The sequence below is a fragment of the Homarus americanus genome, unplaced genomic scaffold, assembly GCF_018991925.1.
Source record: "Homarus americanus isolate GMGI-L3 unplaced genomic scaffold, GMGI_Hamer_2.0 scaffold24523, whole genome shotgun sequence".
Lineage (NCBI taxonomy): Eukaryota > Metazoa > Arthropoda > Malacostraca > Decapoda > Nephropidae > Homarus > Homarus americanus.
The window spans coordinates 5,607,120-5,634,382 of NW_024744357.1; the positions used below are offsets into that span (position 1 = coordinate 5,607,120).

Genomic DNA, 27,263 nt, shown 5'->3' on the forward strand with positions numbered 1-27,263 from the left:
GACACCACATTACAGGTATTGTTTCTGAATTGATGGGTAATAATACAGTACTTTGTGTAAGAGGACCTGTGGTACAGTATGTCTTAGCCCATGTTGTACTGTGTTGCCTGGGTATACTGTACAGTTCAAAACCAAGGACTTGAAGACTGTGTTTGGTTGAGAATTTTGTTGGTTGTAAATCAAAGTTTTAAAGAAATTAGTTGTATTATAAACAGTATACACACACACACGCACACACAGCATAAATAAGCAATAGTTACAAATACAGCTCCTCCCCGACTTACGGACTTACGACTGGGTTAGGGACCCAAATCCAGATCGTAAGTCGAAATGGTCAAAAGTCGAAAATGCTAAAATAATACATAGAAAATCTAAAATGGGTGTCTCTTTTTCTTCTCAGCACCACAAAACTCTCACTTTTAAGCTTGCCAACCAGTTTAAAGGGAATTACAAACGAAAATTTTGTCTGTACTGACATTGAGACTCGAAAATACGTAATTTGACAAAATTTTGGTATGACCGAGGCAGGTCATAAGTCGAGTAGGTCGTAAGTCGGGGAGGAGCTGTATTTGGTGCGGTGACGGAGGCCCCAGAATGTAAGCAGTCCCCCACCAAACTCTCCATCCCCACTACTGGTCTTGTTTTGTGTACCATTTTATAAAGATCAGAATCCCTGTACAAAGTCAGGGACAAGTGTATACTGTTATATATTACAGTACTGTACAAATAATTATATAAAGGAATAATTTATATGTAGACCCACTGTAGGGAGGTGGATTTATATGGAGAATCACTGTAAATGGAGCAGGAAATTAACATGGGTATTAGAAGACTCTGCCTCAATCTCTCCTACATAAATAGCCTTAAGAAATGAAGACACCACAGAATTTGGCGACAAGGATGGGATAGCTTTGTACAGTAATATATAACATGTACAGTATTAATTTCTTGTTTGGTTAATTTCTTGTTTGGTCGTCCTCTGGATCATGCGCAGTCTCTCCTCAAAAGTTAATCTACAGTATTAAACTGTCAAGGACCTGCCAACACCACACACTGCTTGCCGACAATGTATCCCAGTACCTGTACCAATCACCCAACATCTAAGTTGCTACGTTGTCCCCGGAACCAGATGTGTGGACATATATGGAATAATTTCCATAATGTGGACTTGTTTTCCTGCTTTGGTCACCTCACTGCTCTTGTCACTACATACTGTATATTTATATCGGGAGAATTTATTCCTGTGTGTACTGAGGCTGTAGTACAGTACTGGGATAATGCTCTTGTTGGTTCATTACAACACCTTTAACTATGGTAGACTGGTGAGTGTCTAGGTCAAGAAGTACTGTACTGTACTGTAGTCTGTGGTAAAGATTGATAGAGCCTTTGTCAGCTGCTTAATATTTCTTGTGTTTTTCTGTTTTTTATTTATGTATTTTTTAAACTTTTGTTTGCTTAACATCATGGCAGTTTGGTGATAGATCTGATGGTGTTAGGTAGCTGGTTACAGTTCCCTTCACTAGTGTATTTACAGGGGCTCATTGTATAAACATTCCACAAATTATTACATTGAAGTATTTGTTTTAATATTGTTTTAGTACTTTGATTCCAAAGTATGTTTACTATAGAGAGCTTCCTTACTGTCGAATGTAAACAAACACAGCGTTGCCACACTGCACAAAGCCTGACGAGCTCCTGTAAACGCTCTAGTGGAGGGGACTGTATCTGCGCTGGTTATAACAAAATGCTGTACTGTACACTAAATATTTACTGCTATCTTTATTAATCCACACTTTATTAATCTTATTCTTAAACTATTTAGTGTTTTTGCTGTTACTATTTCAAGAGGTAGACTGCTCCATGTAGCTGGTTAGGTGCAAAATAGTGATATTGTTTACGTACAGCTCATAAAATATTACATTGTTACAGATATTACTGTAACCACCACAGTACAGTACTGTACTTCAGAATATCAGGCTTAAACAGTTACCTGTACTACAGGTATCAGCTATCTGGTTCACAAATACAGTTGTCTCAAAGTGATGTATGTACATTACAGTACAGTACAGTACATATAATAATTCAAGAATGAAGGAACTACAGTAACTTACAATTAGAAAAGGTCTTTTATCACTAATATACTTACTTTAATAAATTAGCTGTAGGTACTGTACTGTAATAGATAATGAGCATATTTCACTACAGTAATGTACAGTACTGTACTTGGTAGCTGTGTACTGTACTGAGTTGTAGTGAGACGGGTTTAAACAAGAAATTATCACAATTACTTTGTGTGTGTACAGTAGTAATGTACAGTATTCTGTGGCTTCTTTACAATTGTAATACTGTACTGTACAGTATTACATCAAAACCTTGTACTGTATTATTAAAATGTTTATATTGCAGACTGTACCTTACAGCATACTATAGCCTACTTGAGTTTGAAACATTAACTATGGTTACAGGAAGAACCTATGTACTGTACAGTACTACAGTAGAGTTTGTGTTTTTGAGTCAAATTATGTTGGTCATTACCTGTAGTGTGAGTGAATCATAACAAGAGTGCAGTATACATATGTTGTTAGTAAAGTACTGTACAGAACTGGATACAACATACTGTATACAGTACACTTTTTTTTGTTTACTAGTTTTTCCCTCATTATAGTGTACTGTACTGTACTTTATCAAGAAAGTTTTTTGTTGACTGAAGAATGAAGTAAAACATACAACACCACTGAATTAATGGCTGTACTGTACAGTAATGGTGCTATGACACAGCCCTACCATAATTACTTTAAGCAAGCAAGGCAGAGTCTCGGTGTTATAATTAACTTGAGGATGTTGCAGAGGACAGTGAGCAACATGTTATCTCAGCACAGTAATTGAGTTTAGTTAATTAAATTAATTTGCACATCTGCGTTATTGAATGAGGCAGAGACAGCAGACTTCTCATAGCAATGTTGCAGCAGCCAAAACTTTGTTAGAGTGCAAGGTGTTCTGAAAAATTATGTCAGTGATGATAAGTATTTACAGTAGCAAAAACAACTATCTGTGTATACTTTGTGGGAAACAATATGAGACCATGGACAACAAATTTTGGTATACGAGGCTGTCACTAGTCACACGTAAAATTTGGGAGCATATCGACCCCCACTGTACAGTACAGTACTGTACAATACATCTGGAAAAATTAGTTAGGTAATTCATATACAGTGGTCCCTCGGTTAACGAACACAATTCATTCTAGAAGGTCGTTCGCTAACCGAAAATTTCGTTAACCGAATCCATTGTTTCAATGGGATATTGGGTAATTGGTTCCAGCTCACCAAAAAGTACATACAAAGTAAAAAAAAAATGCAGTAAAGTACACTTACTTTGAGGTGTGTATGTAGAAGGCTCCTGGTTGATGATGATGATGGGAATTAGAAGTGGGGGGGTGAAGGAGAAGGGAGAAGAGAAGATAGTGGGGATGGCAGAGAAATCACCCCATGCTTGATGCCGTCATTTCACCAATAAAATTTTAAGTTCACTAGGTGTAATTCAAGATTATTTTCTTTAAATCAACACTGCACTATATATTGTCAATATGTTAAATAAATTTCACAATGACCAATAATTGTACTGTAAAAACGTAAAAATACTCTGTGTTCAAGAGACCCACAAGCAAGATGTTTCCTCCACTGAACAGAGACACAAACAGACGCCTTGGTGGGTGAGTGAAGTGGTTCATGGGCACACCAAAAACTAGTTCCCTGTACTGCAATTATGTTAAAATGATTAAAAATTTTAATAAAAAACTTGGAAAATTGTTGAATAGTACAACCTTCTTGATATTTACTGCAATTTTAACGAATGTAAGCCCTAGAACCGATTTCTGTACAGGTATTGGCGGACTATTCTTCTAGCTGGTGAGCAAGCCAAAACATGTCGAAACGTCAAATTACGTATTTTCGAGTCCCGACGTTAGTGATTGTGCTGTGTACTGACAAAATATTCGTTTTTAATTCACTTTAAAATGGCTGGCAAGCTTAAAAGTGAGAGTTTTGTGGTGCTGAGAAGAAAAAGAGACACCCATTTTAGTTTTTCTATGTATTATTTAAGCATTTTCGACTTAAGACCTGGATTTGGGTCCCTAACCCCGTCGTAAGTCAAGGAGCAGCTGTATATATACTGTACAGGTGGGACAAACTACGTTAGTCATATGGCAGTGTTTGTTTTGAGTAATTAATGTGAGTGTGGAAGACAGTATGTAACAGTAATACACTCGGTAATAAATTTAATAGAATCCCATGAAGATTAGGAACCCTCGCTAATTTTACCTGATGATTAGCTAAACACATAATGCTGACCTTATCTTATCTAATCCCCCTTTATCATTAGGGTACAGTATTTAATCATCAGGTGAAACAAGCTGGGGTTCCTAATTCTTCATGAGATGGAATTATAATACTGTACTGTAAAACACAACCCATTAACTGCTGAATGTTTAGGGTTGGATCAGAACCACACACACACACACACACACACAGAACATCACTGAACAGTATAGTATAGTACAGTATATATCAGGAAATGATTTTGAAGAAGGAAAAATAAATGTGTTAATACTCTTCTCAACTGTATCGCGAATTTGTTCTCAAAACTCACTTACAATATATCATTTGTTAACTCCTTTCACCATGTTGACGCCACTTTTAATTTGTTAATGTCAGACAATTCTCATACAGCACAGAGGGGACCCAATACACAAGGGGTCAGTTAAGACATAAGTGAGTATCTTCTTCAGTTCTCACACTGTTCTTTACAACTGTAGATGGCACAGGTTTTAAAATGTCCAGTTTGTCCTGTGCTTTAATGACATACCACCACACAGGTAAACATGGTTCATAACGCTTAATTTAGTTGAGTTTAACCCATAAAAACATTTGAGGCCAATGTATGATTATCATATTGGAGTTCCTGTGTCTCCAGTTTTTATAACGACCAGGTGTGAGGCTAGATCAACTGGCAGGGGGGGGGGACCATCTGTAGCCTCACCTGTGTGCACGGAGGGGGGGGACCATCTGTAGCCTCACCTGTGTGCACAGAGGGGGGGGGACCATCTGTAGCCTCACCTGTGTGCACAGAGGGGGGGGACCATCTGTAGCCTCACCTGTGTGCACAGAGGGGGGGGGACCATCTGTAGCCTCACCTGTGTGCACGGGTGGGGACCATCTGTAGCCTCACCTGTGTGCCGGAGAGGGGGACCATCTGTAGCCTCACCTGTGTGCACAGGTGGGGGACCATCTGTAGCCTCCTGTGTGCACGGAGGGGGACCATCTGTAGCCTCACCTGTGTGCACGGAGGGGGACCATCTGTAGCCTCACCTGTGTGCACGGAGGGGGGACCATCTGTAGCCCTCACCTGTGTGCAGGAGGGACCATCTGTAGCCTCACCTGTGTGTCTGAGGAGGCCATCTGTACCTCACCTGTGTGTACGGAGGGGGACCATCTGTAGCCTCACCTGTGTGCACAGAGAGGGGGCCATCTGTAGCCTCACCTGTGTGCGGAGGGACCATCTGTAGCCTCACCTGTGTGCACGGAGGGGACCATCTGTAGCCTCACCTGTGTACAGAGACCATCTGTAGCCTACCTGTGTGCGAGGGGGACCATCGTAGCCTCACCTGTGTGCACAGAGGGGGCCATCTGTAGCCTCACCTGTGGCACAGGAGGGACCATCTGTGGCCTCCTGTGTACGCAGAGGGCCATCTGTAGCCTCACCTGTGTGCACGGAGGGGGCCATCTGTAGCCTCACCTGTGTGCGCGGAGGGGGACCATCTGTAGCCTCACTGTGTGCACGGAGGGGGATGTACCTCCTGTGTGCACGAGGGGCATCTGTAGCCTCACCTGTGTGCACGGAGGGGGGACCATCTGTAGCCTCACCTGTGTGCACAGAGGGGGCCATCTGTAGCCTCACCTGTGTGCACGGAGGGGGACCATCGTAGCCTCACCTGTGTGCAGAGGGGGACCATCTGTAGCCTCACCTGTGTGCACGGAGGGGGGACCATCTGTAGCCTCACCTGTGTGCACAGAGGGGGGGGCCATCTGTAGCCTCACCTGTGTGCACGGAGAGGGACCATCTGTAGCCTCACCTGTGTGCACGGAGGGGGGGACCATCTGTAGCCTCACCTGTGTGCACGGAGGGGGGACCATCTGTAGCCTCACCTGTGTGCACGGAGGGGGACCATCTGTAGCCTCACCTGTGTGCACAGAGGGACCATCTGTAGCCTCACCTGTGTGCACGGAGGGGGGACCATCTGTAGCCTCACCTGTGTGCACGGAGGGACCATCTGTAGCCTCACTGTTGTGCGGAGGCCATCTAGCCTCACCTGTGTGCACGGAGGGGGACCATCTGTAGCCTCACCTGTGTGTGTGCAGAGGGGGGACCATCTGTAGCCTCACCTGTGTGCACGGAGGCCATCTGTAGCCTCACCTGTGTGCACGGAGGGACCATCTGTAGCCTCACCTGTGTGTGTGGAGGACCATCTGTAGCCTCACCTGTGTGCACGGAGGGGGACCATCTGTAGCCTCACCTGTGTGCACGGAGGGGGACCATCTGTAGCCTCACCTGTGTGCACGGAGGGGGACCATCTGTAGCCTCACCTGTGTGCACGGAGGGGGGACCATCTGTAGCCTCACCTGTGTGTGCACGGAGGGGGACCATCTGTAGCCTCACCTGTGTGCACGGAGGGACCATCTGTAGCCTCACCTGTGTGCAGAGACCATCTGGCCTCACCTGTGTGCACGGAGAGACCATCTGTAGCCTCACCTGTGTGTACGGAGGGGGACCATCTGTAGCCTCACCTGTGTGTACGGAGGACCATCTGTAGCCTCACCTGTGTGCACAGAGAGGCAGGACTATCTGTACTAAACTGTACTGTATATATACTATACTGTACTATACTATACTATACTATAATAACTGTACTATAATTACTGTACTGTACTATCTATACTGTACTAGCACATACTATATATTATGCTATACTGTACTGTACTATAATATACTGTACTGTACTATACTACTATGCTGTATATGCATACTATACTGTACTATACTTATAATATACTGTACTGTACTATACTGTACATTGCTGTACTGTACTATACTGTAATGTACTATACTGTACTGTAGTGTACTATATTGTACTGTACTATACTGTATTGTACTGTACTATACTGTACTATACTGTACTATACTATCCTGTACTGTACTATACTGTACTGTACTGTACTGTACTATACTGTACTGTACTGTACTATGTACTGTACTGAATTTGCTATACTGAACTGAACTGTACTATACTGAACTATATACCATACTGTACTATACTGTATATATATATATCGTACTGCTCTATACTATACTTTACTGTATTGTACTGTACTAAACTGTACTATGTATATATATGACTGCTATACTGTACTGTACTATACTGTACTGTACTATACTGTACTGAACTGTACTATACTGAACTATATACCATACTGTACTATACTATCCTATACTGTACTATATATCCCTCTACTATACTTTACTATTGACTATACTGTACTATACTATCTGCTGTACTATACTATACTCTATTGTCCTCTACTATGCTTTACTGTACTATACTGTACTGTATATATGCTATACTATCCTGTACTGTACTATGCATACTATACTGTCTCTACCTTGCTTACTGTATTGTACTATGCTGTGCTGTACTGTACTATACAACTGTACTGTACTGTGCTGTACTTGCTATACTATACTGTACTGTACTATACTATGCTATACTAAACTGTACTATGCTGAACTGTACTATACTGTACTATACTTGAACTGTACTGTACACTGTACTGTACTATATGCTGTGCTGTACTGAACTGTACTTTAGACTGGACTTACTATACTATACTGAACTGACTTGTACTGTACTATACTATGCCGTTATCCTTATATACTATACTGTATATACTTACTGTACATACTATACTATACTGTACTATATATACTGTACTATACTCTATACTGAACTGTACTGTACTTGTACTATACTAACTACTTATGCTATACTGTGCTATATCTATACTGAACTGTAATGTATATATACTATACTATGCTATACTTCGATGTACGTAAGTATATACTATACTGTGCTATACATATACTGCTATGCTGTACTATACTATACTGTGCTATATGCTGTACTATGCTATACTGTACTGCACTATGCTGTGCTATGCTATGTACATACCTATATATACTGTGCTATGTATGCTGTGCACTAACATGTACTATGCCTGTGCTGTACTATACTGTACTGTACTGTGCTATGCTATGCCTGCTGTGTGCTGCTGCTGTACTGTACCTTTATGCTATGCTGTGCTATGCTGTATGTACATGCTGTACTATGCTGTACTGTACTGTGCCACTATGCTGTGCTGTGCTGTGCTCTGTACTATGCTGTACTGTACTATACTGTACTATGCTGTACTGTACTATGCTATACTGTACTGTACTATACTGTACTATGCTGTGTTATATATGCTATGCTGTACTATACTATACTGTGCTATACTATACGTGCTATACTGACTGTATGCTATACTGTATGTATACTGTCCTCTACTATACTGCTATACTATACTGTACTGCACTATTCTTTATACTATACTATACCTTGCACACTGCTGTACTGTATACTGTATCTATATCCTGTCCTCTACTATACTGTACTATACTCTACTGTACCTATACTGTACTATGCTGTGCCTCTTTTAACCTGTACTGTACTGTAGTGTATCTCCAGAAAATAACCAGCTGATAGCTTGATCAAGTCGCCTTACTGTTTACCTGTGTTGTATAGTGTCCCTCCTGGCACTGTACTGGCCTGGTATGACCCCATGGCCTATGTACTGTACACTGTAATGCATAGTTTTTACATTGTCTGTATTCACGCTGAACTGTATAACTGCATAGTTTATGCTTATCCAATTGTAAGGAGATTTCACATCTAACAGATCCTCGAAATAATGAATTTTCTCCTATATAGTACTGTACTGTAGTCCGTTAAATAAAGGTTTTCCTCAACTAAATCAAGGATGCACTCTACAATCCATTATGTTCGTTTTTCTTCTCTTTTTTAATTTAATTTTATTTACTTTATTTATTATTAGGAGTCTTTGATCTCAAGTACATTAGGCCCCCTCATGTTTATGTCATGCCATGATTAAATATCTTAGGTTATGTGCTAATACTCCTTTACCATATGTGTACATTAAAAGTGAAAGCTCCATATAATGGACTTCTCAACCTATATAATCCAATAGGTGGGGAGTTTCACATCTAATGGACCCACAATATAATGGTCTTTCATCTCTCTGTACAGTAGCTCGTTAGAGGGAAGTTTCACGTCTAACGGACCCACGATATAATGGATTTTCCATTAAATAGAGGTTTCACCGACACCTAACTCACGCAGTAATTACTATCGAAACAGCGACTAAGTTCCTTCTTGTACCTCAGGCATCAGTGGGGCGTTCGAGTCAGAATCAGACCTGCGTGTGTACTACCCTCTACGACTACGAGGCCCAGGGGGACGACGAACTCAGCCTACGTCACGGAGAGATCATCGAGGTTCTCAGCCAGGACGTTAAGATCTCGGGAGATGAAGGCTGGTGGACCGGCAAGATCAATGGCAAGGTAACCAGTCAGTCAGTCAGTCAGTCTAACAAGATGATCAAAAAGGGAAATTGCATAGATATTAAACTTAACTATTGACAGGAGATGATCGTGGGTTGCTTGAGGTATGGTGACTTAAAGTTTGGGCAACAGTTAGGTTAGGTGAGACAGTGGACTGGTGTGTAGTGAACCTGGTTAGGTTAGGTGAGACAGTGGACAGGTGTGTAGTGAGCCTGGTTAGGTTAGGTAGACAGTGGACAGGTGTGTAGTGAGCCTGGTTAGGTTAGGTAGACAGTGGACAGGTGTGTAGTGAGCCTGGTTAGGTTAGGTAGACAGTGGACAGGTGTGTAGTGAGCCTGGTTAGGGGTGAGGTGGTGTGATGAACCTGGTAGGGGTGAGACAGTGGACTGGTGTGTAGTGAGTCTGGTTGGGTTGGTGAGACAGTGACAGGTGTGTAGTGAACCTGGAAGAGACAGTGGACAGGTGTGTAGTGAACTTAAGAGGTTGAGATGGTGGACAGGTGTGTAGTGAACCTGGTTGGGTTAGGTAGACAGTGGACAGGTGTGTGTTCTGCCTGGTTAGGTTAGGTAGACAGTGGACAGGTGTGTAGTTCGCCTGGTTGAGGTTAGGTAGGCAGTGGACAGGTGTGTAGTTCGCCTGGTTGGGTTAGGTAGACAGTGGACAGGTGTGTAGTTCGCCTGGTTAGGTTAGGGGTGAGCAGTGGACAGGTGTGTAGTGAACCTGGTTAGAGAGTCAGTGGACAGGTCTGTAGTTCGCTTGGTTAGGTTAGGGTAGACAGTGGACAGGTGTGTAGTGAGTCTGTAGGTTAGGTAGACAGTGGATAGGTGTGTAGTGAACCTGGTTAGGTTAGGTAGACAGGACAGGTGTGTAGTTCGCCTGGTTAGGTTAGTAGACAGGACAGGTGTGTAGTGAGTCTGGTTGGGTTAGGTAGACTGGACAGGTGTGTAGTGAGTCTGGTTAGGTTAGGTAGACAGTGACAGGGTGTGTAGTGAGTCTGGTTAGGTTAGGTAGACAGTGGACAGGTGTGTAGTGAACCGATAGGTTAGGGTAGACAGTGGACAGGTGTGTAGTTCGCCTGGTTGGGTTAGGGTAGACAGTGGACAGGTGTAGTAACCTGGTTAGTTAGGTAGACAGTGGACAGGTGTGTAGTGAACCTGGTTGGTTAGGTAGACAGGTGGACAGGTGTGTAGTGAGTCTGGTTAGGTTAGGTAGACAGTGGACAGGGTGTGTAGTGAACCTGGTTAGGTTAGGGTAGACAGTGGACAGGTGTGTAGTAACCTGGTTAGGTTAGGTAGACAGTGGACAGGTGTGTAGTGAACCTGGTTAGGTTAGGGACAGTGGACAGGTGTGTAGTGAACCTGGTTAGGTTAGGTAGACAGTGGACAGGTGTGTAGTGAACCTGGTTAGGTTAGGTAGACAGTGAACAGGTGTGTAGTGAGCCTGGTTAGGTTAGGTAGACAGTGGACAGGTGTGTAGTTCGCCTGGTTAGGTTAGGTAGACAGTGGACAGGTGTGTAGTTCGCCTGGTTAGGTTAGGTAGACAGTGGACAGGTGTGTAGTGAGTCTGGTTGCCTTGTGCTACCCGAGGAAAACTCGTTAAGTTTCAAGTTACTCCCAGCGAGTTTTTTATCACCAGTAATATATTATATTTAAGTGTTTGTGACTTAGGTCGACGATCACTTCTGGGGATGATAACATTTAACTTTACGGGTTGTTATCTTTACTGGGGGTCGGTGAACATTGACACCCTCATGTTGTCTCGGTAAGGTTGTCATAATCCTTTGTCCGTTGTGTCGTATTGTGTCAACACAATTTTTGTAAAGATAGTTTTTTGAGTGAGTTTACTGTACCTGCTGTAGTGTAAGCTGTATAGAGTGAATTACTGTACTGGCTACATCTCATCTTCCTCTTCAGGTTGGGATCTTCCCGTCCAACTTTGTGGCGGAGGTTCAGAACATTAAGGATGTGGAACCCATCGAAATTGACTTCAATGACCTGGAATTGGAAGAGGTGATCGGGGTCGGGGGCTTTGGCAAGGTGTACCGCGGGATACTGAAGGGCGAGGAGGTGGCGGTGAAGGCGGCGAGGCAGGACCCGGACGAGGACATCAGTGTGACCATCGACAATGTACGGCAAGAGGCTAAACTCTTCTGGCTCCTAAAACACGAAAACATAGTTGCGTTAAAAGGGGTGTGTCTCGTGGAACCCAACTTGTGTCTAGTGATGGAATATGCCAGGGGAGGTTCCCTGAGCCGTGTCCTTCAACAAAGGAAAGCCATAGGCCCCTCTGTGCTAACGGACTGGGCGATCCAGATCGCTCGCGGAATGAACTACCTCCACAATCAAGCCCCAGTTAGGATTATTCATAGAGATCTCAAATCTTCCAATGGTAAGTACACGACTGTCGTCCTTTACTGTGATGCAAGAAACTTTTGCTCTTGTGACGTAATATGGTTCGCCTTAGACATGCGAGCTACTAGTGTAGTGTTAGTTAACTTGTGACTCACGCATCTAATATAAAGTGTAGCTGTTACTATGGCGGTGACACATTACAGTGGTATAACTGGAGGATGTGTTATTATAGGTGACACATAGTGTAACAACAGGAGGGTCGAGGAGAGAGGTAGGAGGATGATGTGCGAGGGGCGGTGCAAGAGGTATATAATGAGAGGCCAGGGAGGAAGAACATTTTCTACACCACAGCCTATTGGCCTCTCTCTCATCACCAGAAGTTCCCCTCTATTCATTTACCTCCTTCTGTTTATCATCCACTGGTGTGTGGTGTTGGGGGGATGGTGTGGTGTTGGGGGGGAATGGTGTGGTGTTGGGGGGATGGTGTGGTGTTGGGGGGGATGGTGGGGGGGATGGTGTGGTGTTTGGAGGTTACGTTTGGGTTTGGTTAAGTTTTGCTGAGAGGGAGCGTGTCCCTCCTCCCTTCTCAGTACCTCACCTTTAACTCTTCAACTAAAGTAATCAGCGTGTTTGTTGTTGTACTGTGGTTAGGTTACGTTAGGTTTAGTGTTGTTGATGTACTGCAGTGAGGAGATAACCCGTGTCACCAAACAGCGTCACAGTAGTAGAATCACCTAACCTCCTTCCAGATAACTATAGGGTGTTCATTCTTCAGGTGAAATAAGCTGGTGGCTCCAAGTGTTGACCAGATTATTATTATTACCTGTATTATTTTTATTATTAATAGTACTGTAGTAGTAATAGTATTATTATAATTAATATTATTCTTGTTATTATTAGAATTTATTGTTATTATTGATATTATTATTAGTAGTTTTATTATTATCATCAGTTGAAGTAGTATCATTATCAATATTATTTATTTGACGATGTACTATGTTATGGTGGGCCCAGTCTTGATCAATACAGTGCCTCCTCCACTGGTCTTATCACACACACAAACTTACGCACACAGGAAACCAAATTACTGGAGAGGAAAGAGAGAGAGAGAAAGATATTAAAACAAACAACAAGAGAGAGGGTGGGGAGGGATTCTGGGGTAGCTACAGTAATAACTCACTCTGGCAATTAACGCACTCACTGTGGATCAACACACTCTCTCTCTCTCTCTGTGTTTGTTTCATTCTCTCTTTCCTCTGTAATTTGGTTTCCTGTGTGCGTAAGTGAACTGTGTGTGTGTGTGTCTGTCTCGCGTGTCACAACGTGATTACCCAAACTGTTGGTACTTGCGCCCGCACCCACCACCACTACTACCGTGTATATATATATGTAAGGTGTGCGTATAGTGATGTGTGTATGTGTATAGCTTGTGTGTGTGTGTATAGTGTTGTTACGCCGTCTCTTAATTTACTTAAATATCCAGGTTCTAGGCGTAACCAAACAAAAAAAGTGAAGTAAATTAAAAGGGAATAAAAATAAATAAAGTAAAACCTTAAGAATTTAATTAATTAAATGTTAACACAATAAAAGAGCTCGTAGGCTGTCACAACAAATTGATTCACCATCGAAACTTTTAAGACTCAAATGATACTAAACATCGAAACATCAAAAGAATAATAATAAAGCATTGATTACGTTAACACTGCATAAACATGTAAACTAACACTGAAACAACACTGAATTACTTAAATGTAACGAAGCAAATACTGATGGACATAAATAGGTACTCACATAGATACACATTGGTGACGACAGGAACAACACAAATTAAGTATAAGTAACAAGTGACACTCAAAGGATGTGAACTGTATAACAAAGGACTGAACTAATCCAGTCAGTTGGTGGGTCCTATATATAAGGTCGGCACTGCCACACGCCCGGTGGGTCGTTTAACGATGCAGATGGTCGTTAGAGAACAAAGAACGCTACAATACAAATGGTTTGAACAAATAAAACAGTTAAAACTTAACAGCACAGGGTTAAGGTGACTAGAATATATAATAGTAATACAACACATCATTACAGGAATAATATGGAACATGGGAGCATGTTATATAACAAAAATAGAAAAATATTACACGGTCGTAAACAGTGTGTGTGTGTATGTGTTGTGTGTATGGTGTTATTATTATTGTATGTAGTGTGTGTGTGTGTATAGTGTTGTGTGTATGGTGTTGTGTGTGTATAGTGTGTGTGTATAGTGTTGTGTGTATAGTGTGTGTGTGTATAGTGTTGTGTGTGGTGTTGTGTGTGTATAGTGTGTGTGTGTATAGTGTTGTGTGTATAGTGTGTGTGTGTATAGTGTTGTGTGTGTGGTGTTGTGTGTGTATAGTTTGTGTGTAGTGTGTGTGTGTATAGTGTTGTGTGTGTATAGTGTTGTGTGTGTGTAGTGTTGTGTGTATAGTGTGTGTGTGTGTATAGTGTTGTGTGTATGTGTTGTATAGTGTGTGTGTGTATAGTGTTGTGTGTGTGTATATAGTGTGTGTGTGTATAGTGTTGTGTGTGTGTGTATATAGTGTGTGTGTGTATGTGTTGTGTGTATAGTGTGTGTGTGTATAGTGTTGTGTGTGTGGTGTTGTGTGTATAGTGTGTGTGTGTGTGTATAGTGTTGTGTGTATAATTGTGTGTGTGTAGTGTTGTGTGTATGGTGTGTGTGTGTATAGTGTGTGTGTGTATAGTGTTGTGTGTATAGTGTGTGTGTGTATAGTGTTGTGTGTATGGTGTTGTGTGTGTATAGTGTGTGTGTGTGTATAGTGTTGTGTGTGGTGTTGTGTGTGTATAGTGTTGTGTATAGTGTTTGTGTGTATAGTGTGTGTGTGTATAGTGTTGTGTGTGTGTGGTGTGTTGTATATAGTGTGTGTGTGTGTATAGTGTTGTGTGTATAGTGTGTGTGTGTATAGTGTTGTGTGTATGGTGTTGTGTGTGTATAATGTGTGTGTGTGTATAGTGTTGTGTGTGTATAGTGTTGTGTGTGTAGTGTTGTGTGTATAGTGTGTGTGTGTATAGTGTTGTGTGTATATTTGTGTTATTGTATGTGTGTGTGTATAGTGTTGTGTGTGTGTGTATATGGTGTGTGTGTGTGTATAGTGTTGTGTGTATGGTGTTGTGTGTGTATAGTGTGTGTGTGTATAGTGTTGTGTGTGTGTGTATATAGTGTGTGTGTGTAGTGTTGTTGTGTGTATAGTGTTGTGTGTGTATAGTGTTGTGTGTATAGTGTGTGTGTAGTGTTGTGTATAGTGTGTGTGTGTATAGTGTGTGTGTGTATAGTGTTGTGTGTGTGTGTATATAGTGTGTGTGTATAGTGTTGTGTGTATAGTGTTGTGTGTATAGTGTGTGTGTAGTGTTGTGTTTTGTGTAGTGTTGTGTGTATAGTGTGTGTGTGTATAGTGTTGTGTGTGTATAGTGTTGTGTGTGTATAGTGTTGTGTGTATAGTGTGTATGTATGGTGTTGTGTGTATAGTGTGTGTGTAGTGTTGTGTGTATAGTGTGTGTGTGTATAGTGTTATGTGTGTATAGTGTTATGTGTGTGTGTATAGTGTTGTGTGTATAGTGTGTGTGTATAGTGTTGTGTTGTGTGTATAGTGTTGTGTGTAGTGTTGTGTGTATGTGTGTGTGTGTATAGTGTTGTGTGTGTATAGTGTTGTGTGTATAGTGTTGTGTATAGTGTTGTGTGTATAGTGTGTGTGTAGTGTTGTGTGTATAGTGTTGTGTGTATAGTGTTGTGTGTATAGTGTTGTGTGTGCATAGTGTTGTGTGTGTATAGTGTTGTGTGTAGTGTTGTGTGTATGTGTGTGTGTGTATAGTGTTGTGTGTGTATAGTGTGTGTGTGTATAGTGTTTGTGTGTAGTGTTGTGTGTATAGTGTGTGTGTGTATAGTGTTGTGTGTGTGTGTTGTGTATAGTGTTGTGTGTATAGTGTTGTGTGTTATAGTGTATAGTGTTGTGTGTGTATAGTGTTGTGTGTATAGTGTGTGTGTGTATAGTGTTGTGTGTATAGTGCTGTGTGTATAGTGTTGTGTGTGTATAGTGTTGTGTGTGTATAGTGTTGTGTGTATAGTGTGTGTATAGTGTTGTGTGTATAGTGTGTGTGTGTATAGTGTTGTGTGTATAGTGTTGTGTGTATAGTGTTGTGTGTATAGTGTGTATGTGTATGGTGTTGTGTGTATAGTGTGTGTGTAGTGTTGTGTTATAGTGTGTGTGTATAGTGTTGTGTGTGTATAGTGTTGTGTGTATAGTGTTGTGTTTATAGTGTGTGTGTGTAGTGTTGTGTGTATAGTGTGTGTGTGTGTATAGTGTTGTGTGTATAGTGTGTGTATAGTGTTGTGTGTATAGTGTTGTGTGTGTATAGTGTTGTGTGTATAGTGTGTGTGTGTATAGTGTTGTGTGTATAGTGCTGTGTGTATAGTGTTGTGTGTGTATAGTGTTGTGTGTATAGTGTTGTGTATATAATTGTGTGTGTGTGTGTGTTGTGTGTATGGTGTATGTGTATGGTGTCAGGACAGTACAGGATATGTTAACACACATCTTAGCCCTAAACACTGGGGCAGGCAGCAGTTGTGTCCTGTCAGTTGGTCTGTAGTAGCCGGATGCTGGAGATGATGTGGCTAGTGGTGGCGATGGTGTGGCTCGTGATGGTGTGGCTCCTGGTGGTGTGGTTAGTGGTGATGATGGTGTGGCTAGTGGTGGTGATGGTGTAACCCTGGTGGTGATGGTGGCCTTGTGGTGGTGTGGCTCCTGGTGGTGATGGTGTGGCTTGTGGTGGTGTGGCTAGTGGTGATGATGGTGTGGCTAGTGGTGGTGCTGGTGTGGCTCAGTAGACACACTCAGCTCAACAGACACACTATTCCTTGACGCTGGGTCATGCAACTCGTTAACTTAGGGTGTGGTTATTGTGTTGGCGACAGCTTCTACACCTAGAACACTGGGTCATGCAACTCGTTAACTTAGGGTGTGGTTGTTGTGTTGGCGACAGCTTCTACACCCTAGAACACTGGGTCATGCAACTCGTTAACTAGGGATGTGGTTGTTGTGTTGGCGACGAACTACACCTTAAACACTGGGTCACTCAACTCGTTAACTTAGGGTGTGGTTGTTGTGTTGGCGACAGCTTCTACACCTCAAACACTGGGTCATGCAACTCGTTAACGTAGGGTGTGGTTGTTGTGTTGGCGACAGCTTCTACATCTTAAACAAATTCACGCCTAGGTGGCCTAACCGACCATTCTCGTTACACGAGGGACAACCATTGTGTGTGTGTGTGTGAGAGAGGGTGGGTGTAGGAACGTGGGGTTAGTCAGCCACTTTTTATTCACAAAGATGTTATGTGGTGGCCTCGTGTGTGTGGATCGCTACCTCGGCACACCTCACTTCTCTTCACCTCACTTCTCTCCTTCCTTCTCTAACCTTTTATTGTTACATCACCCCATAAATGTGTGTTTTTATTATGTGGAGGACTTGTTCCAGCCCTAAGGGGAGGGAGGAGAATTACTGAGGCTCAGGAGAGAGAGGTGTGGAGGAATAAGAGGAGGTGGAAGAAAGGGGGTTGGAAAACAAGATGAGATTTCGGAGAAGAAGACGCCAGAGAGAGGTGTTTGAATACAGAGGCCAGGGAAAGAAGAGGTGTTTGGAGGTACAGAGGCCAGGGAGAGAGGTGTTTGGAGGTACTGAGGCCAGAGAGAGAGCGAGAGGTGTTTGGAGTACAGAGGCCAGGGAGGGTGTTTGGAGGTACAGAGGCCAGGGAAAAGTGTTGGAGGTACAGAGGCCAGAGAGGGTGTTTGGGAGGGTGTGGTAGTGAGAGAGAGAGAGAGGTGAGGGGGGGCGGAGGAGGAGGTTTGGGAGGAGGCGTCGCCTTATGAATGGTGATGAGGATGTGTGGAGGTGCACCTGCTCTCTCTCTCTCTCTCTCTCTCTCTCTCTCTCTCTCGCTGGGTTGGTTAAGCTGTTAGTTATCTATTAGGTGACTGTGTGTGTGTGTGTGTGTGTGTGTTCTGTAGGTGTTTTGAGTGTAGGCGAGAATCTTATGTATTCATTATTGTACGTGAGGGGCGATTGGTCCTTTGTGTGTCTTATTATGGCGACCACACACACACACACACATTTCTGCTAGACTAATTAGGGTAGGTAGGGTAGGCTATAGACAGGTAGGGGGTAATTTGGTAGTTAGAATGTCGTATGTGTGGGCGGGAGGAGGCTGGTATGTGGGGGGAGGGGGAGGGGGGTTGGTGTGAGGATAGGTAGGGAGGGGAGGGCAGGGTAGGGAAGTAAGGGGAGGAGGGGAGGGAGGTAAGGATAGGAGGGAGGGAGGGAGGTAAGGGGAGGAGGGAGGGAGGGAGTGTGGACAGAGGCACGCCAGGAATCTCTCGCCACCTGTGTTATCTTATCATATCAGGCCTGGCAGGTCCACCCCCCTCCCTCTCCTCCTCCCTTATCACCTCACTCTCTCCCTCCCCCGCTGCCTCCCTCCTTCTCGCCTACCTTATCTCTCTCTCTCTCTCTCTCTCTCTCTCTCTCTCTCTCTCTCGTGCCTGCAATTAACTGGGTAGTTAGGCTAGCGGCTACTTGGTTGACTGGTGCAGTGTGGCTCAGGTGTGTGTATGTGACCTTGTGCCAGAGGTTATCACTCCACACTCCTATCTCTTATTACTTTTTTTTGTTTTTTGTTTTTAGAGAGAGAGAGAGAGAGAGAGAGAATTAGAGGTGGGGGAAGGAAGTTATAGTTTGGAAATAGAAGAAATTTAGGAGGAGGTAAGAGAGGGCGGGCTGACCGCCTAGCTAAGCTAATAGTGTGTTAGGGTTGTGTCATGGGTTAGTTATTGTCTGTCGGTACAGGCACTAGACATCCTACCCTGTCCCATATATGGGTGTTTTAAGGGCCTTATTTCATATTCCGCCGACCCTACTGGCGGATGTTGGTCTAGGGAGGTTGTCTGGCCGTGTAGGTCGGGGGTGGTAATGGACCTTTTGAGATTTGGTAACTTTTTGGGAACCATGTATGGTTGTTGTTGTCTGGTGGGAGTCTTTGAAGGAGTTCTTGCTCTGATCGTTCTATCATTTACCAGATTCTGCTGGCCAGGGTGAGCAGCTGCTGGTTGATGGGTTTCATTCTCAGGTCTCTATGTATCTCGGCTGTGGTTCTGGTGAAGGGGTATCTTTCACCTGTGACGAATCTTAGGGCTTCATTTTGGAACACCTGTAATTTTAATAATTGGGTGGTGCTCATAGTATGAAGAGGTACTGCTGGGTGTCTTACCTCCCTCCATCTTTACCCTTGTTGAGCAGGCAAAAGTCCCCCCGTCCCCCTTAAGTTATGGTTATTAGAGGGGGGGGGGGGTATTCGTCATGAAGGGTAAACTGCCATTTATCTTCTGACTTATGTAACCTTCTCTCAGTCAACGAAGACTGTGTGAGCTTAACGTGTAATCTTACCTGGGTTTGGGTTGATAACAAGGTGGTGGAGGTGTTTTGGTTGTTACACACACACCTCCTAAGACTGGTGACCGAGGTTATCTTATGGTGTTATCTTATCAGCCGCCGCCGCTCATGGCTGCCGGCTTATGGTGGTATTCAGCTCTCGAGGTCATGTGTTGTGACGTCACGTGTTGTTATTAAATGTATTGATGACGTCATATATTAATTTGTGGTGATGTATTTGTATTCCTTCCTTCCTTCCTTTCCTTACTCCTCCCTAACCCTGTTCCCCTCCTCCCTCTCCCAACCTCCTCCTCTTCTCCTCCCTCCGTACCTTCACCAGGTAAACACCGCTCGCCCTGGACTGACCTCATATGACGGTGATTCCTTATTTAACCTCTATCTCTCTTATCTCTCGCTTTTATCTCTCTCTCTCTCTCTCTCTCTCTCTCTCTCTCTCTCTCTCTCTCTGTCTCATCTCTCATCTCATCTCTCATCTCATCTCATCTCTCTCCCTCTCTCTCTCTGACGTGTGTGTGTGTGTAGGGGTGAGGTGAGTGAGGTGGGGGGAACAGGTGTGAGGGTCGCCCACACCTGTCAGAATGTACCCTATCCACGCCGTGTGTGTGTGTGTGTGTGTGTGTGTGTGTCTCGCCCATCCCCTTTCAATGTGTCTTCTACACCAACACTACTACTACTACTACTACCACCACTACTACCACCACTACTACCACCACTACTACTTTTTTTTTTTAACCTGGCCTCCAGCCTCCCCCAATAGCCACACCTTCGCCACCATTTTATTACCTTAATATTAAATATCCTAATACATAAGTAGCTATCCTATATGTGTTAAATTAGTTGTGCCGCAGATCTATGTGGCATTCAGTGACAGTAGCCTCGTAGTCAATATCTGCAGCAGTTGTCGGAGTTGGGGCAGAAGCTCTCGTTCCCCTGAGGCAGAGCAAAGCCGACCGAAGGAGAGAGAAAGACAGTCGACATCTCATCCAGGCTGTAACATGACTTCTGGGCTGCTGCTTCTGTTCGGAGATCACCTCCGCGAGTCTGGCGTAGAAACATCTTGCACTTGGTCCCATCCCACCAGAGTTTGTGAACACTAGACGAGTGAAGCTGCCTTGATCAACGTTCTGAATTCTCTCCCCGTATGCCCTTCTCTTGCCGTTTTCGTTCCTCCTGTGTGCAGCATCGAGAGTTAAGTTACTGTGACATATGGCCATGGGATCAAAGATCCTGATGTCGAAGAAGGTTCGCTGTCCCCGCGTCCAGAATCCTCGATCACTGACGTCAACACGGGCTTCGTTGGATGTGTTTGAAGTCCTATGTTGGAAAATCTCACCGTCCATTGGAAGGAGGGTCGGTTCTTCCCTGACATCATGGCAGATTTCCTTCAACATATTTACTGTGAGATCCCTTACTTCATCATGCCTCATGCATATGAAGGCCCCTTTCTTGCACACCATGGCGTGATCACCATCATAGGAAGAGCCACGCACGCATTGGGAACGCAAACCTTCCACTGGCCTACCATACCTCAGAGCAATGGCATCTGTAAATTCTTGTTTATTGAGACTGAAACTATTTGCCCTTATCGGTAACGTAGTTAACCACTTCGAGGCGCCCACCTCCTACGCTATAGCTACTTTTTTTCTTCAAATTCTCTGGTACTTGCAACAACAGTTGCTGCAACTTATTCCTTTGGCTGTGCTGTCATTCTGTCGTAATGGACCTTCGAATCTTGTTTACTTCGCTGGTATCCACCTCCTCTGTTGTGTTCCGAGCTATTGTGTGGTCTGTAAGGGCTGCCGTGAGCTTAACTGAGTTTTGATGTTCGGTGGCAGCAATCTCCTTTGGACTGGTCAATCCCATACCTCCCAGTCTCGGTGGAAATGCAAGAAGTGATCTTTCTGCTGGGGTTAAGTCAGGTGTTTCACTAATTTGGGAATGAAATTGACACTGATAGCTTCTTCCAGAAGGTGGAGGAGGGGTATCAGGGATAGTGCGCATCAGGTAGTTCCAGCGATGCTTGACTCCATGAGTGAATGCCGCAAAAACCGCATGTGACTCTGTGTTAGCAATCTCCGACAGAGCTTGGATTTCCCTAACCAACTCATTCACCTTTCCCGTTACGTACTCGGTCTTGAAGTCCGTCGTGCCAATTACTGGGCCTCGGTGTCTTTGGCCTTCCTTTGTTATCTATGCGGCATTCAGTGACTGTTGCCTCAAAGTCAATATTTGCAACTGTTGTCGGCTTTGGGGCCGATGCTCTCGTTCCCCTGAGGCAGAGCAAAGCCGACCTCAGGAGAGAAGGACAGTCGACAGTGTTGTGTGGTGTAGTGTAGTGTTGTGTGGTGTATAGTGTGGTGTAGTGTTGTGTGGTGTAGTGTGGTGTGATGTAGTATAGTGTGGTGTAGTGTTAAGGGAGTGTTATGTCACTCATCACCCACCTGTCTAATGATTACACACTTTTATTTCCAGGTGAGTGTGTGACGGTCAGGTGTGGGTGTTCAGGTGTGCTCAGGTAAGCTTATTCTTTCGATGGTGATGTAAATATGTTTATTTTTGTTTATTAGTTTTAACACAAAATATATGTGTGTGTATGTATGTGTGTGTATATAGTTTGTGTGTGTGTGTGTGTGTGTGTGTATATAGTTTGTGTGTGTATATAGTTTGTGTGTGTGTGTGTGTGTGCAGGTGAATAATTAATAAGTTGTTGTGTCTTCCTGTCGGTAATTAAGAGTAATCAAATAAATTGTGACGCATGGACGCATGATAATGATGGTGATGGTGATGATGGTGATGATGGTGGTGATGATGATGGTGGCGATGATGATGGTGGTGATGGTGATGATGGTGGTGATGATGATGGTGATGGTGATGATGGTGATGATGGTGGTGATGATGATGGTGGCGATGATGATGGTGGTGATGGTGATGATGGTGGTGATGATGATGGTGATGATGGTGACGGTGAAGATGATGGTGGTGATGATGATGATGGCGATGATGATGTTGGGTTGGGGTTGTGAGGTGACTGGGTTGGGTTAGGTTATGAGGAGGTGGCTAGGTTGGTTGGGTTGGGAGAGTGACTAGGTTGGTTGATTGGGGGAGGAGGTGACTAGGTTTAGGTTATGAGGAGGTGACTGGGTTGGGTTAAGGTTATGAGGGAGGAGGTGACTGGTTAGGTTGGTTATGAGAGGTACTGGGTTGGGTTAGGTTATGAGGGAGGTGACTGGGTTAGGTTGGGTTATGAGGGGAGGAGGTGACTGGGTTGGGTTGGGTTATGAGGAGGTGACTGGGTTAGGTTAGGTTATGAGGGGGAGGAGGTGACTGGGTTAGGTTGGGGTTATGAGGGGAGGAGGTGACTGGTTAGTTTGGGTTATGAGGGAGGTGACTGGGTTGGGTTAGGTTATATGAGGGAGGTGACTGGGATTAGGTTGGGTTATGAGGGGAGGAGGTGACTGGGTTAGGTTAGGTTATGAAGGTGACTGGGTTGGGTTAGGTTATGAGGGGGAGGTGACTGGGTTAGGTTGGAGTTATGAGGGGAGGAGGTGACTGGGTTGGGTTGGGTTATGAGGTAGCTAGGTTAGAGTTTGGGTTAGCAGGGGGAGGGGTTGGGGAGGAGGTGACTGGGGTTGGGTTAGGTTATGAGGGAGGTGACTGGGTTGGGATTGGGTTATGAGGGAGGTGACTGGGTTAGGTTAGGTTATGAGGGGAGGAGGTATTGGGTTGGTTGGGTTATGACTGGGTTGGGTTAGGTTATGAGGGGTGACTGGGTTGGGTTGGGGAGGGTGACTGGGTTTAGGTTATGAGGAGGTGACTGGGTTGGGATTGGGTTATGAGGGGAGGTGACTGGGTTGGGATTGGGTTATGAGGGGGGTGGAGGTGACTGGGTTAGGTTAGGTTATGAGGGGGGAGGAGGTGACTGGGTTAGGTTAGGTTATGAGGGGGGAGGAGGTGACTGGGTTAGGTTAGGTTATATCACTTTGCAACACCAAGTTTTCCTCTTAACTTGTTACATCACCTCATCTTGTTTTGTCCTCTTTCCCTCATTAGTAACTAATGTTTTCCTCTTTCTCTAGAAGGGTTTTCCTCTTCTCTCAATTCTTCCTCTTTTTCTCTCGATTCTTACTCTCTTTCTCTCAATTCTTCCTCTTTCTCACAATTCTTCCTCTCTTTCTCTCAATTCTTCCTCTTTCTCACAATTCTTCCTCTTTTTCTCTCATTTCTTCCTCTCTTTCTCACAATTCTTCCTCTTTTTCTCACAATTCTTCCTCTTTTGTCCTAAACCTCAATTGACAGTCTACTTACCTTACCTCACTGCTTGCGAGTGTCTGCCTACCTACCTACTGAGAGAGAGAGAGAGAGAGAGTTTAGGGAACAGGAGGTAGTTGTGAGGGAATGTGGGAGTGAGAGAAAGGGAGGGAATGTAGTGGGAAAGGGAGACGCCTGGAGGGGGGGGTGACGACTTGTCTGTGAAAGCCAAGAGGGAGGGATGGAGGGACGCTCACTGGAGACGGAGGGGATGCCGTCTATGTAGTAGGACAGGATGATAAAACAAGAGTTATCTCACGTGACTGTGTGTGTAGGTGCGTTAATGTCTGCGCGCTGGGAGGACAAGCACTACTTTGCGTGGCCTAATTGTTCTTGAGAGTGTGTGTGTGTGTGTGTGTGTTTGTGTAGTAATATTAGTAATGAAGCAGGGTAAAGTAGTGATGGGCCATGCAGGAGAATAGGGGTGAAGTGGCCAGGAGTGGCACTCGGCTGCCTCTACCTGCACACTGCTGTCCACAGAGAGGGAGAGAGAGGGAGGAAGGAACGTCTGGGTTTTCCTACTTCGTTCAGTTTCCAACTCATCTACGTCACTCACGAGTCAATAAATTTGTTAAACTAAAAACCTCACGAGGCTTTCCTGACTATACAACCTCTTCCTCCTCCTCCTCTTGCTCTTGCTCCTCCTCTTCCTCCTCTTGCTCTTCCTCCTCCTCCTCTTGCTCTTGCTCCTCCTCTTCCTCCTCTTGCTCTTCCTCCTCCTCCTCTTGCTCCTCCTCCTCCTCCTCCTGCACACTATGTCTCGGGTCCGGTATTCCCGTCCCTCTGTCTGGCGTATGAGGACCTACTTTCTCTGACGGGAGAAGAGAGCGAGTGTAGTGTATAGGTTAGGTTAGGGTGGTGGGGGGGAGGGGGTGTGGCAGGGGTGGAGGTGGGGTAACTGAGGTGTAGCATGGTGGAGGGAGGGGTGTTGATGTGACAGTGGGAGAGGGGACTGGCGGGGCGGGGGGTGTGGGAGGGGAGAGGCGGGGAGGTCACGAGTGTTATCGATTGAACCCTAACCAGCCAGCTCGATATACTGTGAACGCCGTCTGTCTGTATGAGGGAAGGAAGGGTGGATAGATGACGAGAGAAGGTGGAGTGCTTATGGAGGGAAAGGGTAAGGAGTGGTGACGGGGGAAGGAAGGAAGGAAGGAGTACACCACAACACACCTCCTGGTCTGGTGTTCATCACAGCCGCCACCGTCAGTGTAATTGGTGGCTTAAGTGACGACCTATATTACTAACTAGGTCCTGTGTGTGTGAGACCTAACCTAACCCAAGTTACCTTTAATGTAACCTAACGTGTGTGTGTGGTGGTGGTGGTTCAGGTAGTGGTAGTGATGGTGGTAGCGGCTGTAGTGTAGGTGGGTGGGTGTTGTCTTTTTTTTTGTAGAGAATGGAAGGGTGAAAGAAGATTAGAGGTGGGGTAAGGAAGTTATAGTTCGGAAATTGAAGAAATTTAGGAGGAGGTAAGAGAGGGCGGGCTGACCGCCTAGCTAAGCTAATAGTGTGTTAGGGTTGTGTCATGGGTTAGTTATTGTCTCGGTACAGGCACTAGACATCCTACCCTGTCCCATATATGGGTGTTTTAAGGGCCTTATTTCATATTCCGCCGACCCTACTGGCGGATGCTGGTCTAGGGAGGTTGTCTGGCCGTATAGATCGGGGGTGGTAATGGACCTTTGGAGATTTGGTAACTTTTGGGAACCATGTATGGTTGTTGTCGTTGTCTGGTGGGAGTCTTTGAAGGAGTTCTTGCTCTGATCGTAAGTTAATATCGGTGTGATAAATGATGTCACCAGGCGGAGTTTTATTTTCTCAGGAACCGCTTGAAAGCGGTATAGTTTTCTCAGCTCTCTTGCCTTTTCCTTCCTGGTGTGGACATGATGGGAGTAACCTGTCGTGGATATATGCAGGCGGGTGGCAGCGGCTGTTGGTGGGTGGTGGTGGCTGTGGGTGGCGTTGGTTGGGTGGGTGGTGTTGGGTGGCGGCGGCTGCTATTGATCGGCACGTGGCAGTGTTGGGCGGTGTGGTGTGTGGGAAGCGCGTGCCGCGTGTGTTGTACGGCACACACACACACACACACACACACAGCCCTTATCATGATTACTGTTAATGCTTACTGACCCCTCCTCCTCTCCCTCTCCCTTATTCACCCTTTCCTCCCCCGCCACACCCATTGGCCACATTTCCGGTTACACCACACGACACACTCCTCGTGGTCACCTATTGTGGGTCACGTTGTACAGGGAAGGTTGTAGTTGACGTGGTTTATCTTGGCCTGGTTTAGCTTGGCGTGGTTTGGCTTGACGTGATTTGATCTGACATGGGTTAACTCGACGTGGTTTAACTTGACGTGGTTTAGCTTGACGTGGTTTGATCTGACATGGGTTAACTCGACGTGGTTTAACTTGACGTGGTTTAGCTTGACGTGGTTTGATCTGACATGGGTTAACTCGACGTGGTTTAACTTGACGTGGTTTAGCTTGATGTGGTTTAACTTAGCGTGGTTTAACTCGACGTGGTTTAACTCGACGTGGTTTAACTCGACGTGGTTTAACTTGACGTGGTTTAGCTTTGACGTGGTTTGATCTGACATGGGTTAACTCGACGGTTTAACTTCGACGTGGTTTAGCTTGATGTGGTTTAACTTAGCGTGGTTTAACTCGACGTGGTTTAACTTGACGGGGTTTAACTCGACGTGGTTTAACTTGACGTTAACTTGACGAGTTTAACTTGACGGGGTTTAACTCGACGTGGTTTAACTTGACGGGGTTTAACTGACGGATTTAACTCGACGTGGTTTAACTTGGCGTGTAGGATGAATGGCTGAAGACAGCTTGGCGTGGCGTGTGGAGGATGAGGGTGAGCAAGTAACATGACTTGGTCCCTCCCTCCTCTCTCCCTCCCTCCCTCCCTCTCTCCCTTCCTCCCTCCATCACCTCTCCTCCCTCCATCACCTTCCTCCCTCCCTCCCCTCCCTCACTACCTCCTCCCTCCCTCTCCTCCTCCCTCCCCCTCCCTCTCTCCCCTCACCACCTTCCTCCCTCCTCCCTCCCTCACTACCTTCCTCCCTCCCTCCCTCACTCCCTCCTCCCTCACTACCTCCCTCCTCCTCCTCCTCCTCCTCCCTCCCTCCTCCTCCCTCCTCCTCCCTCACTCACCTCCTCCCTCCTCACTCCCTCCTCCCTCCCTCCTCCTCCTCCTCCTCCCTCCCTCCTCCCTCCTCCTCACCACCTCCTCCTCCTCCCTACCTTCCCTCCTCCTCTCTCCTCCTCCCTACCTCTCCCCTACCTCCTCCTCCTCCCTCCTCCCTCCTCCCTCACTCACCTCCTCCCTCCTCCCTCCCTCCTCCCTCCTCCCTCCCTCCCTCCCTCCTCCTCCT

General features: G+C 45.0%; 1 protein-coding gene across 9 annotated transcripts in view; it reads left to right on the plus strand.

Moving 5' to 3' along the window:
- LOC121877713 (mitogen-activated protein kinase kinase kinase 9-like) overlaps positions 1–27,263 on the plus strand; it is a 105,818-nt gene that overhangs the window by 5,690 nt on the left and 72,865 nt on the right. For all 9 annotated transcript variants that reach the window (XM_042383547.1, XM_042383548.1, XM_042383549.1 and 6 more), the window contains exons 2-3: positions 9,553–9,729; positions 11,643–12,117. In XM_042383547.1, the coding sequence (XP_042239481.1) occupies positions 9,553–9,729; positions 11,643–12,117 (652 nt within the window). The remainder of the gene's footprint in view (positions 1–9,552; positions 9,730–11,642; positions 12,118–27,263) is intronic.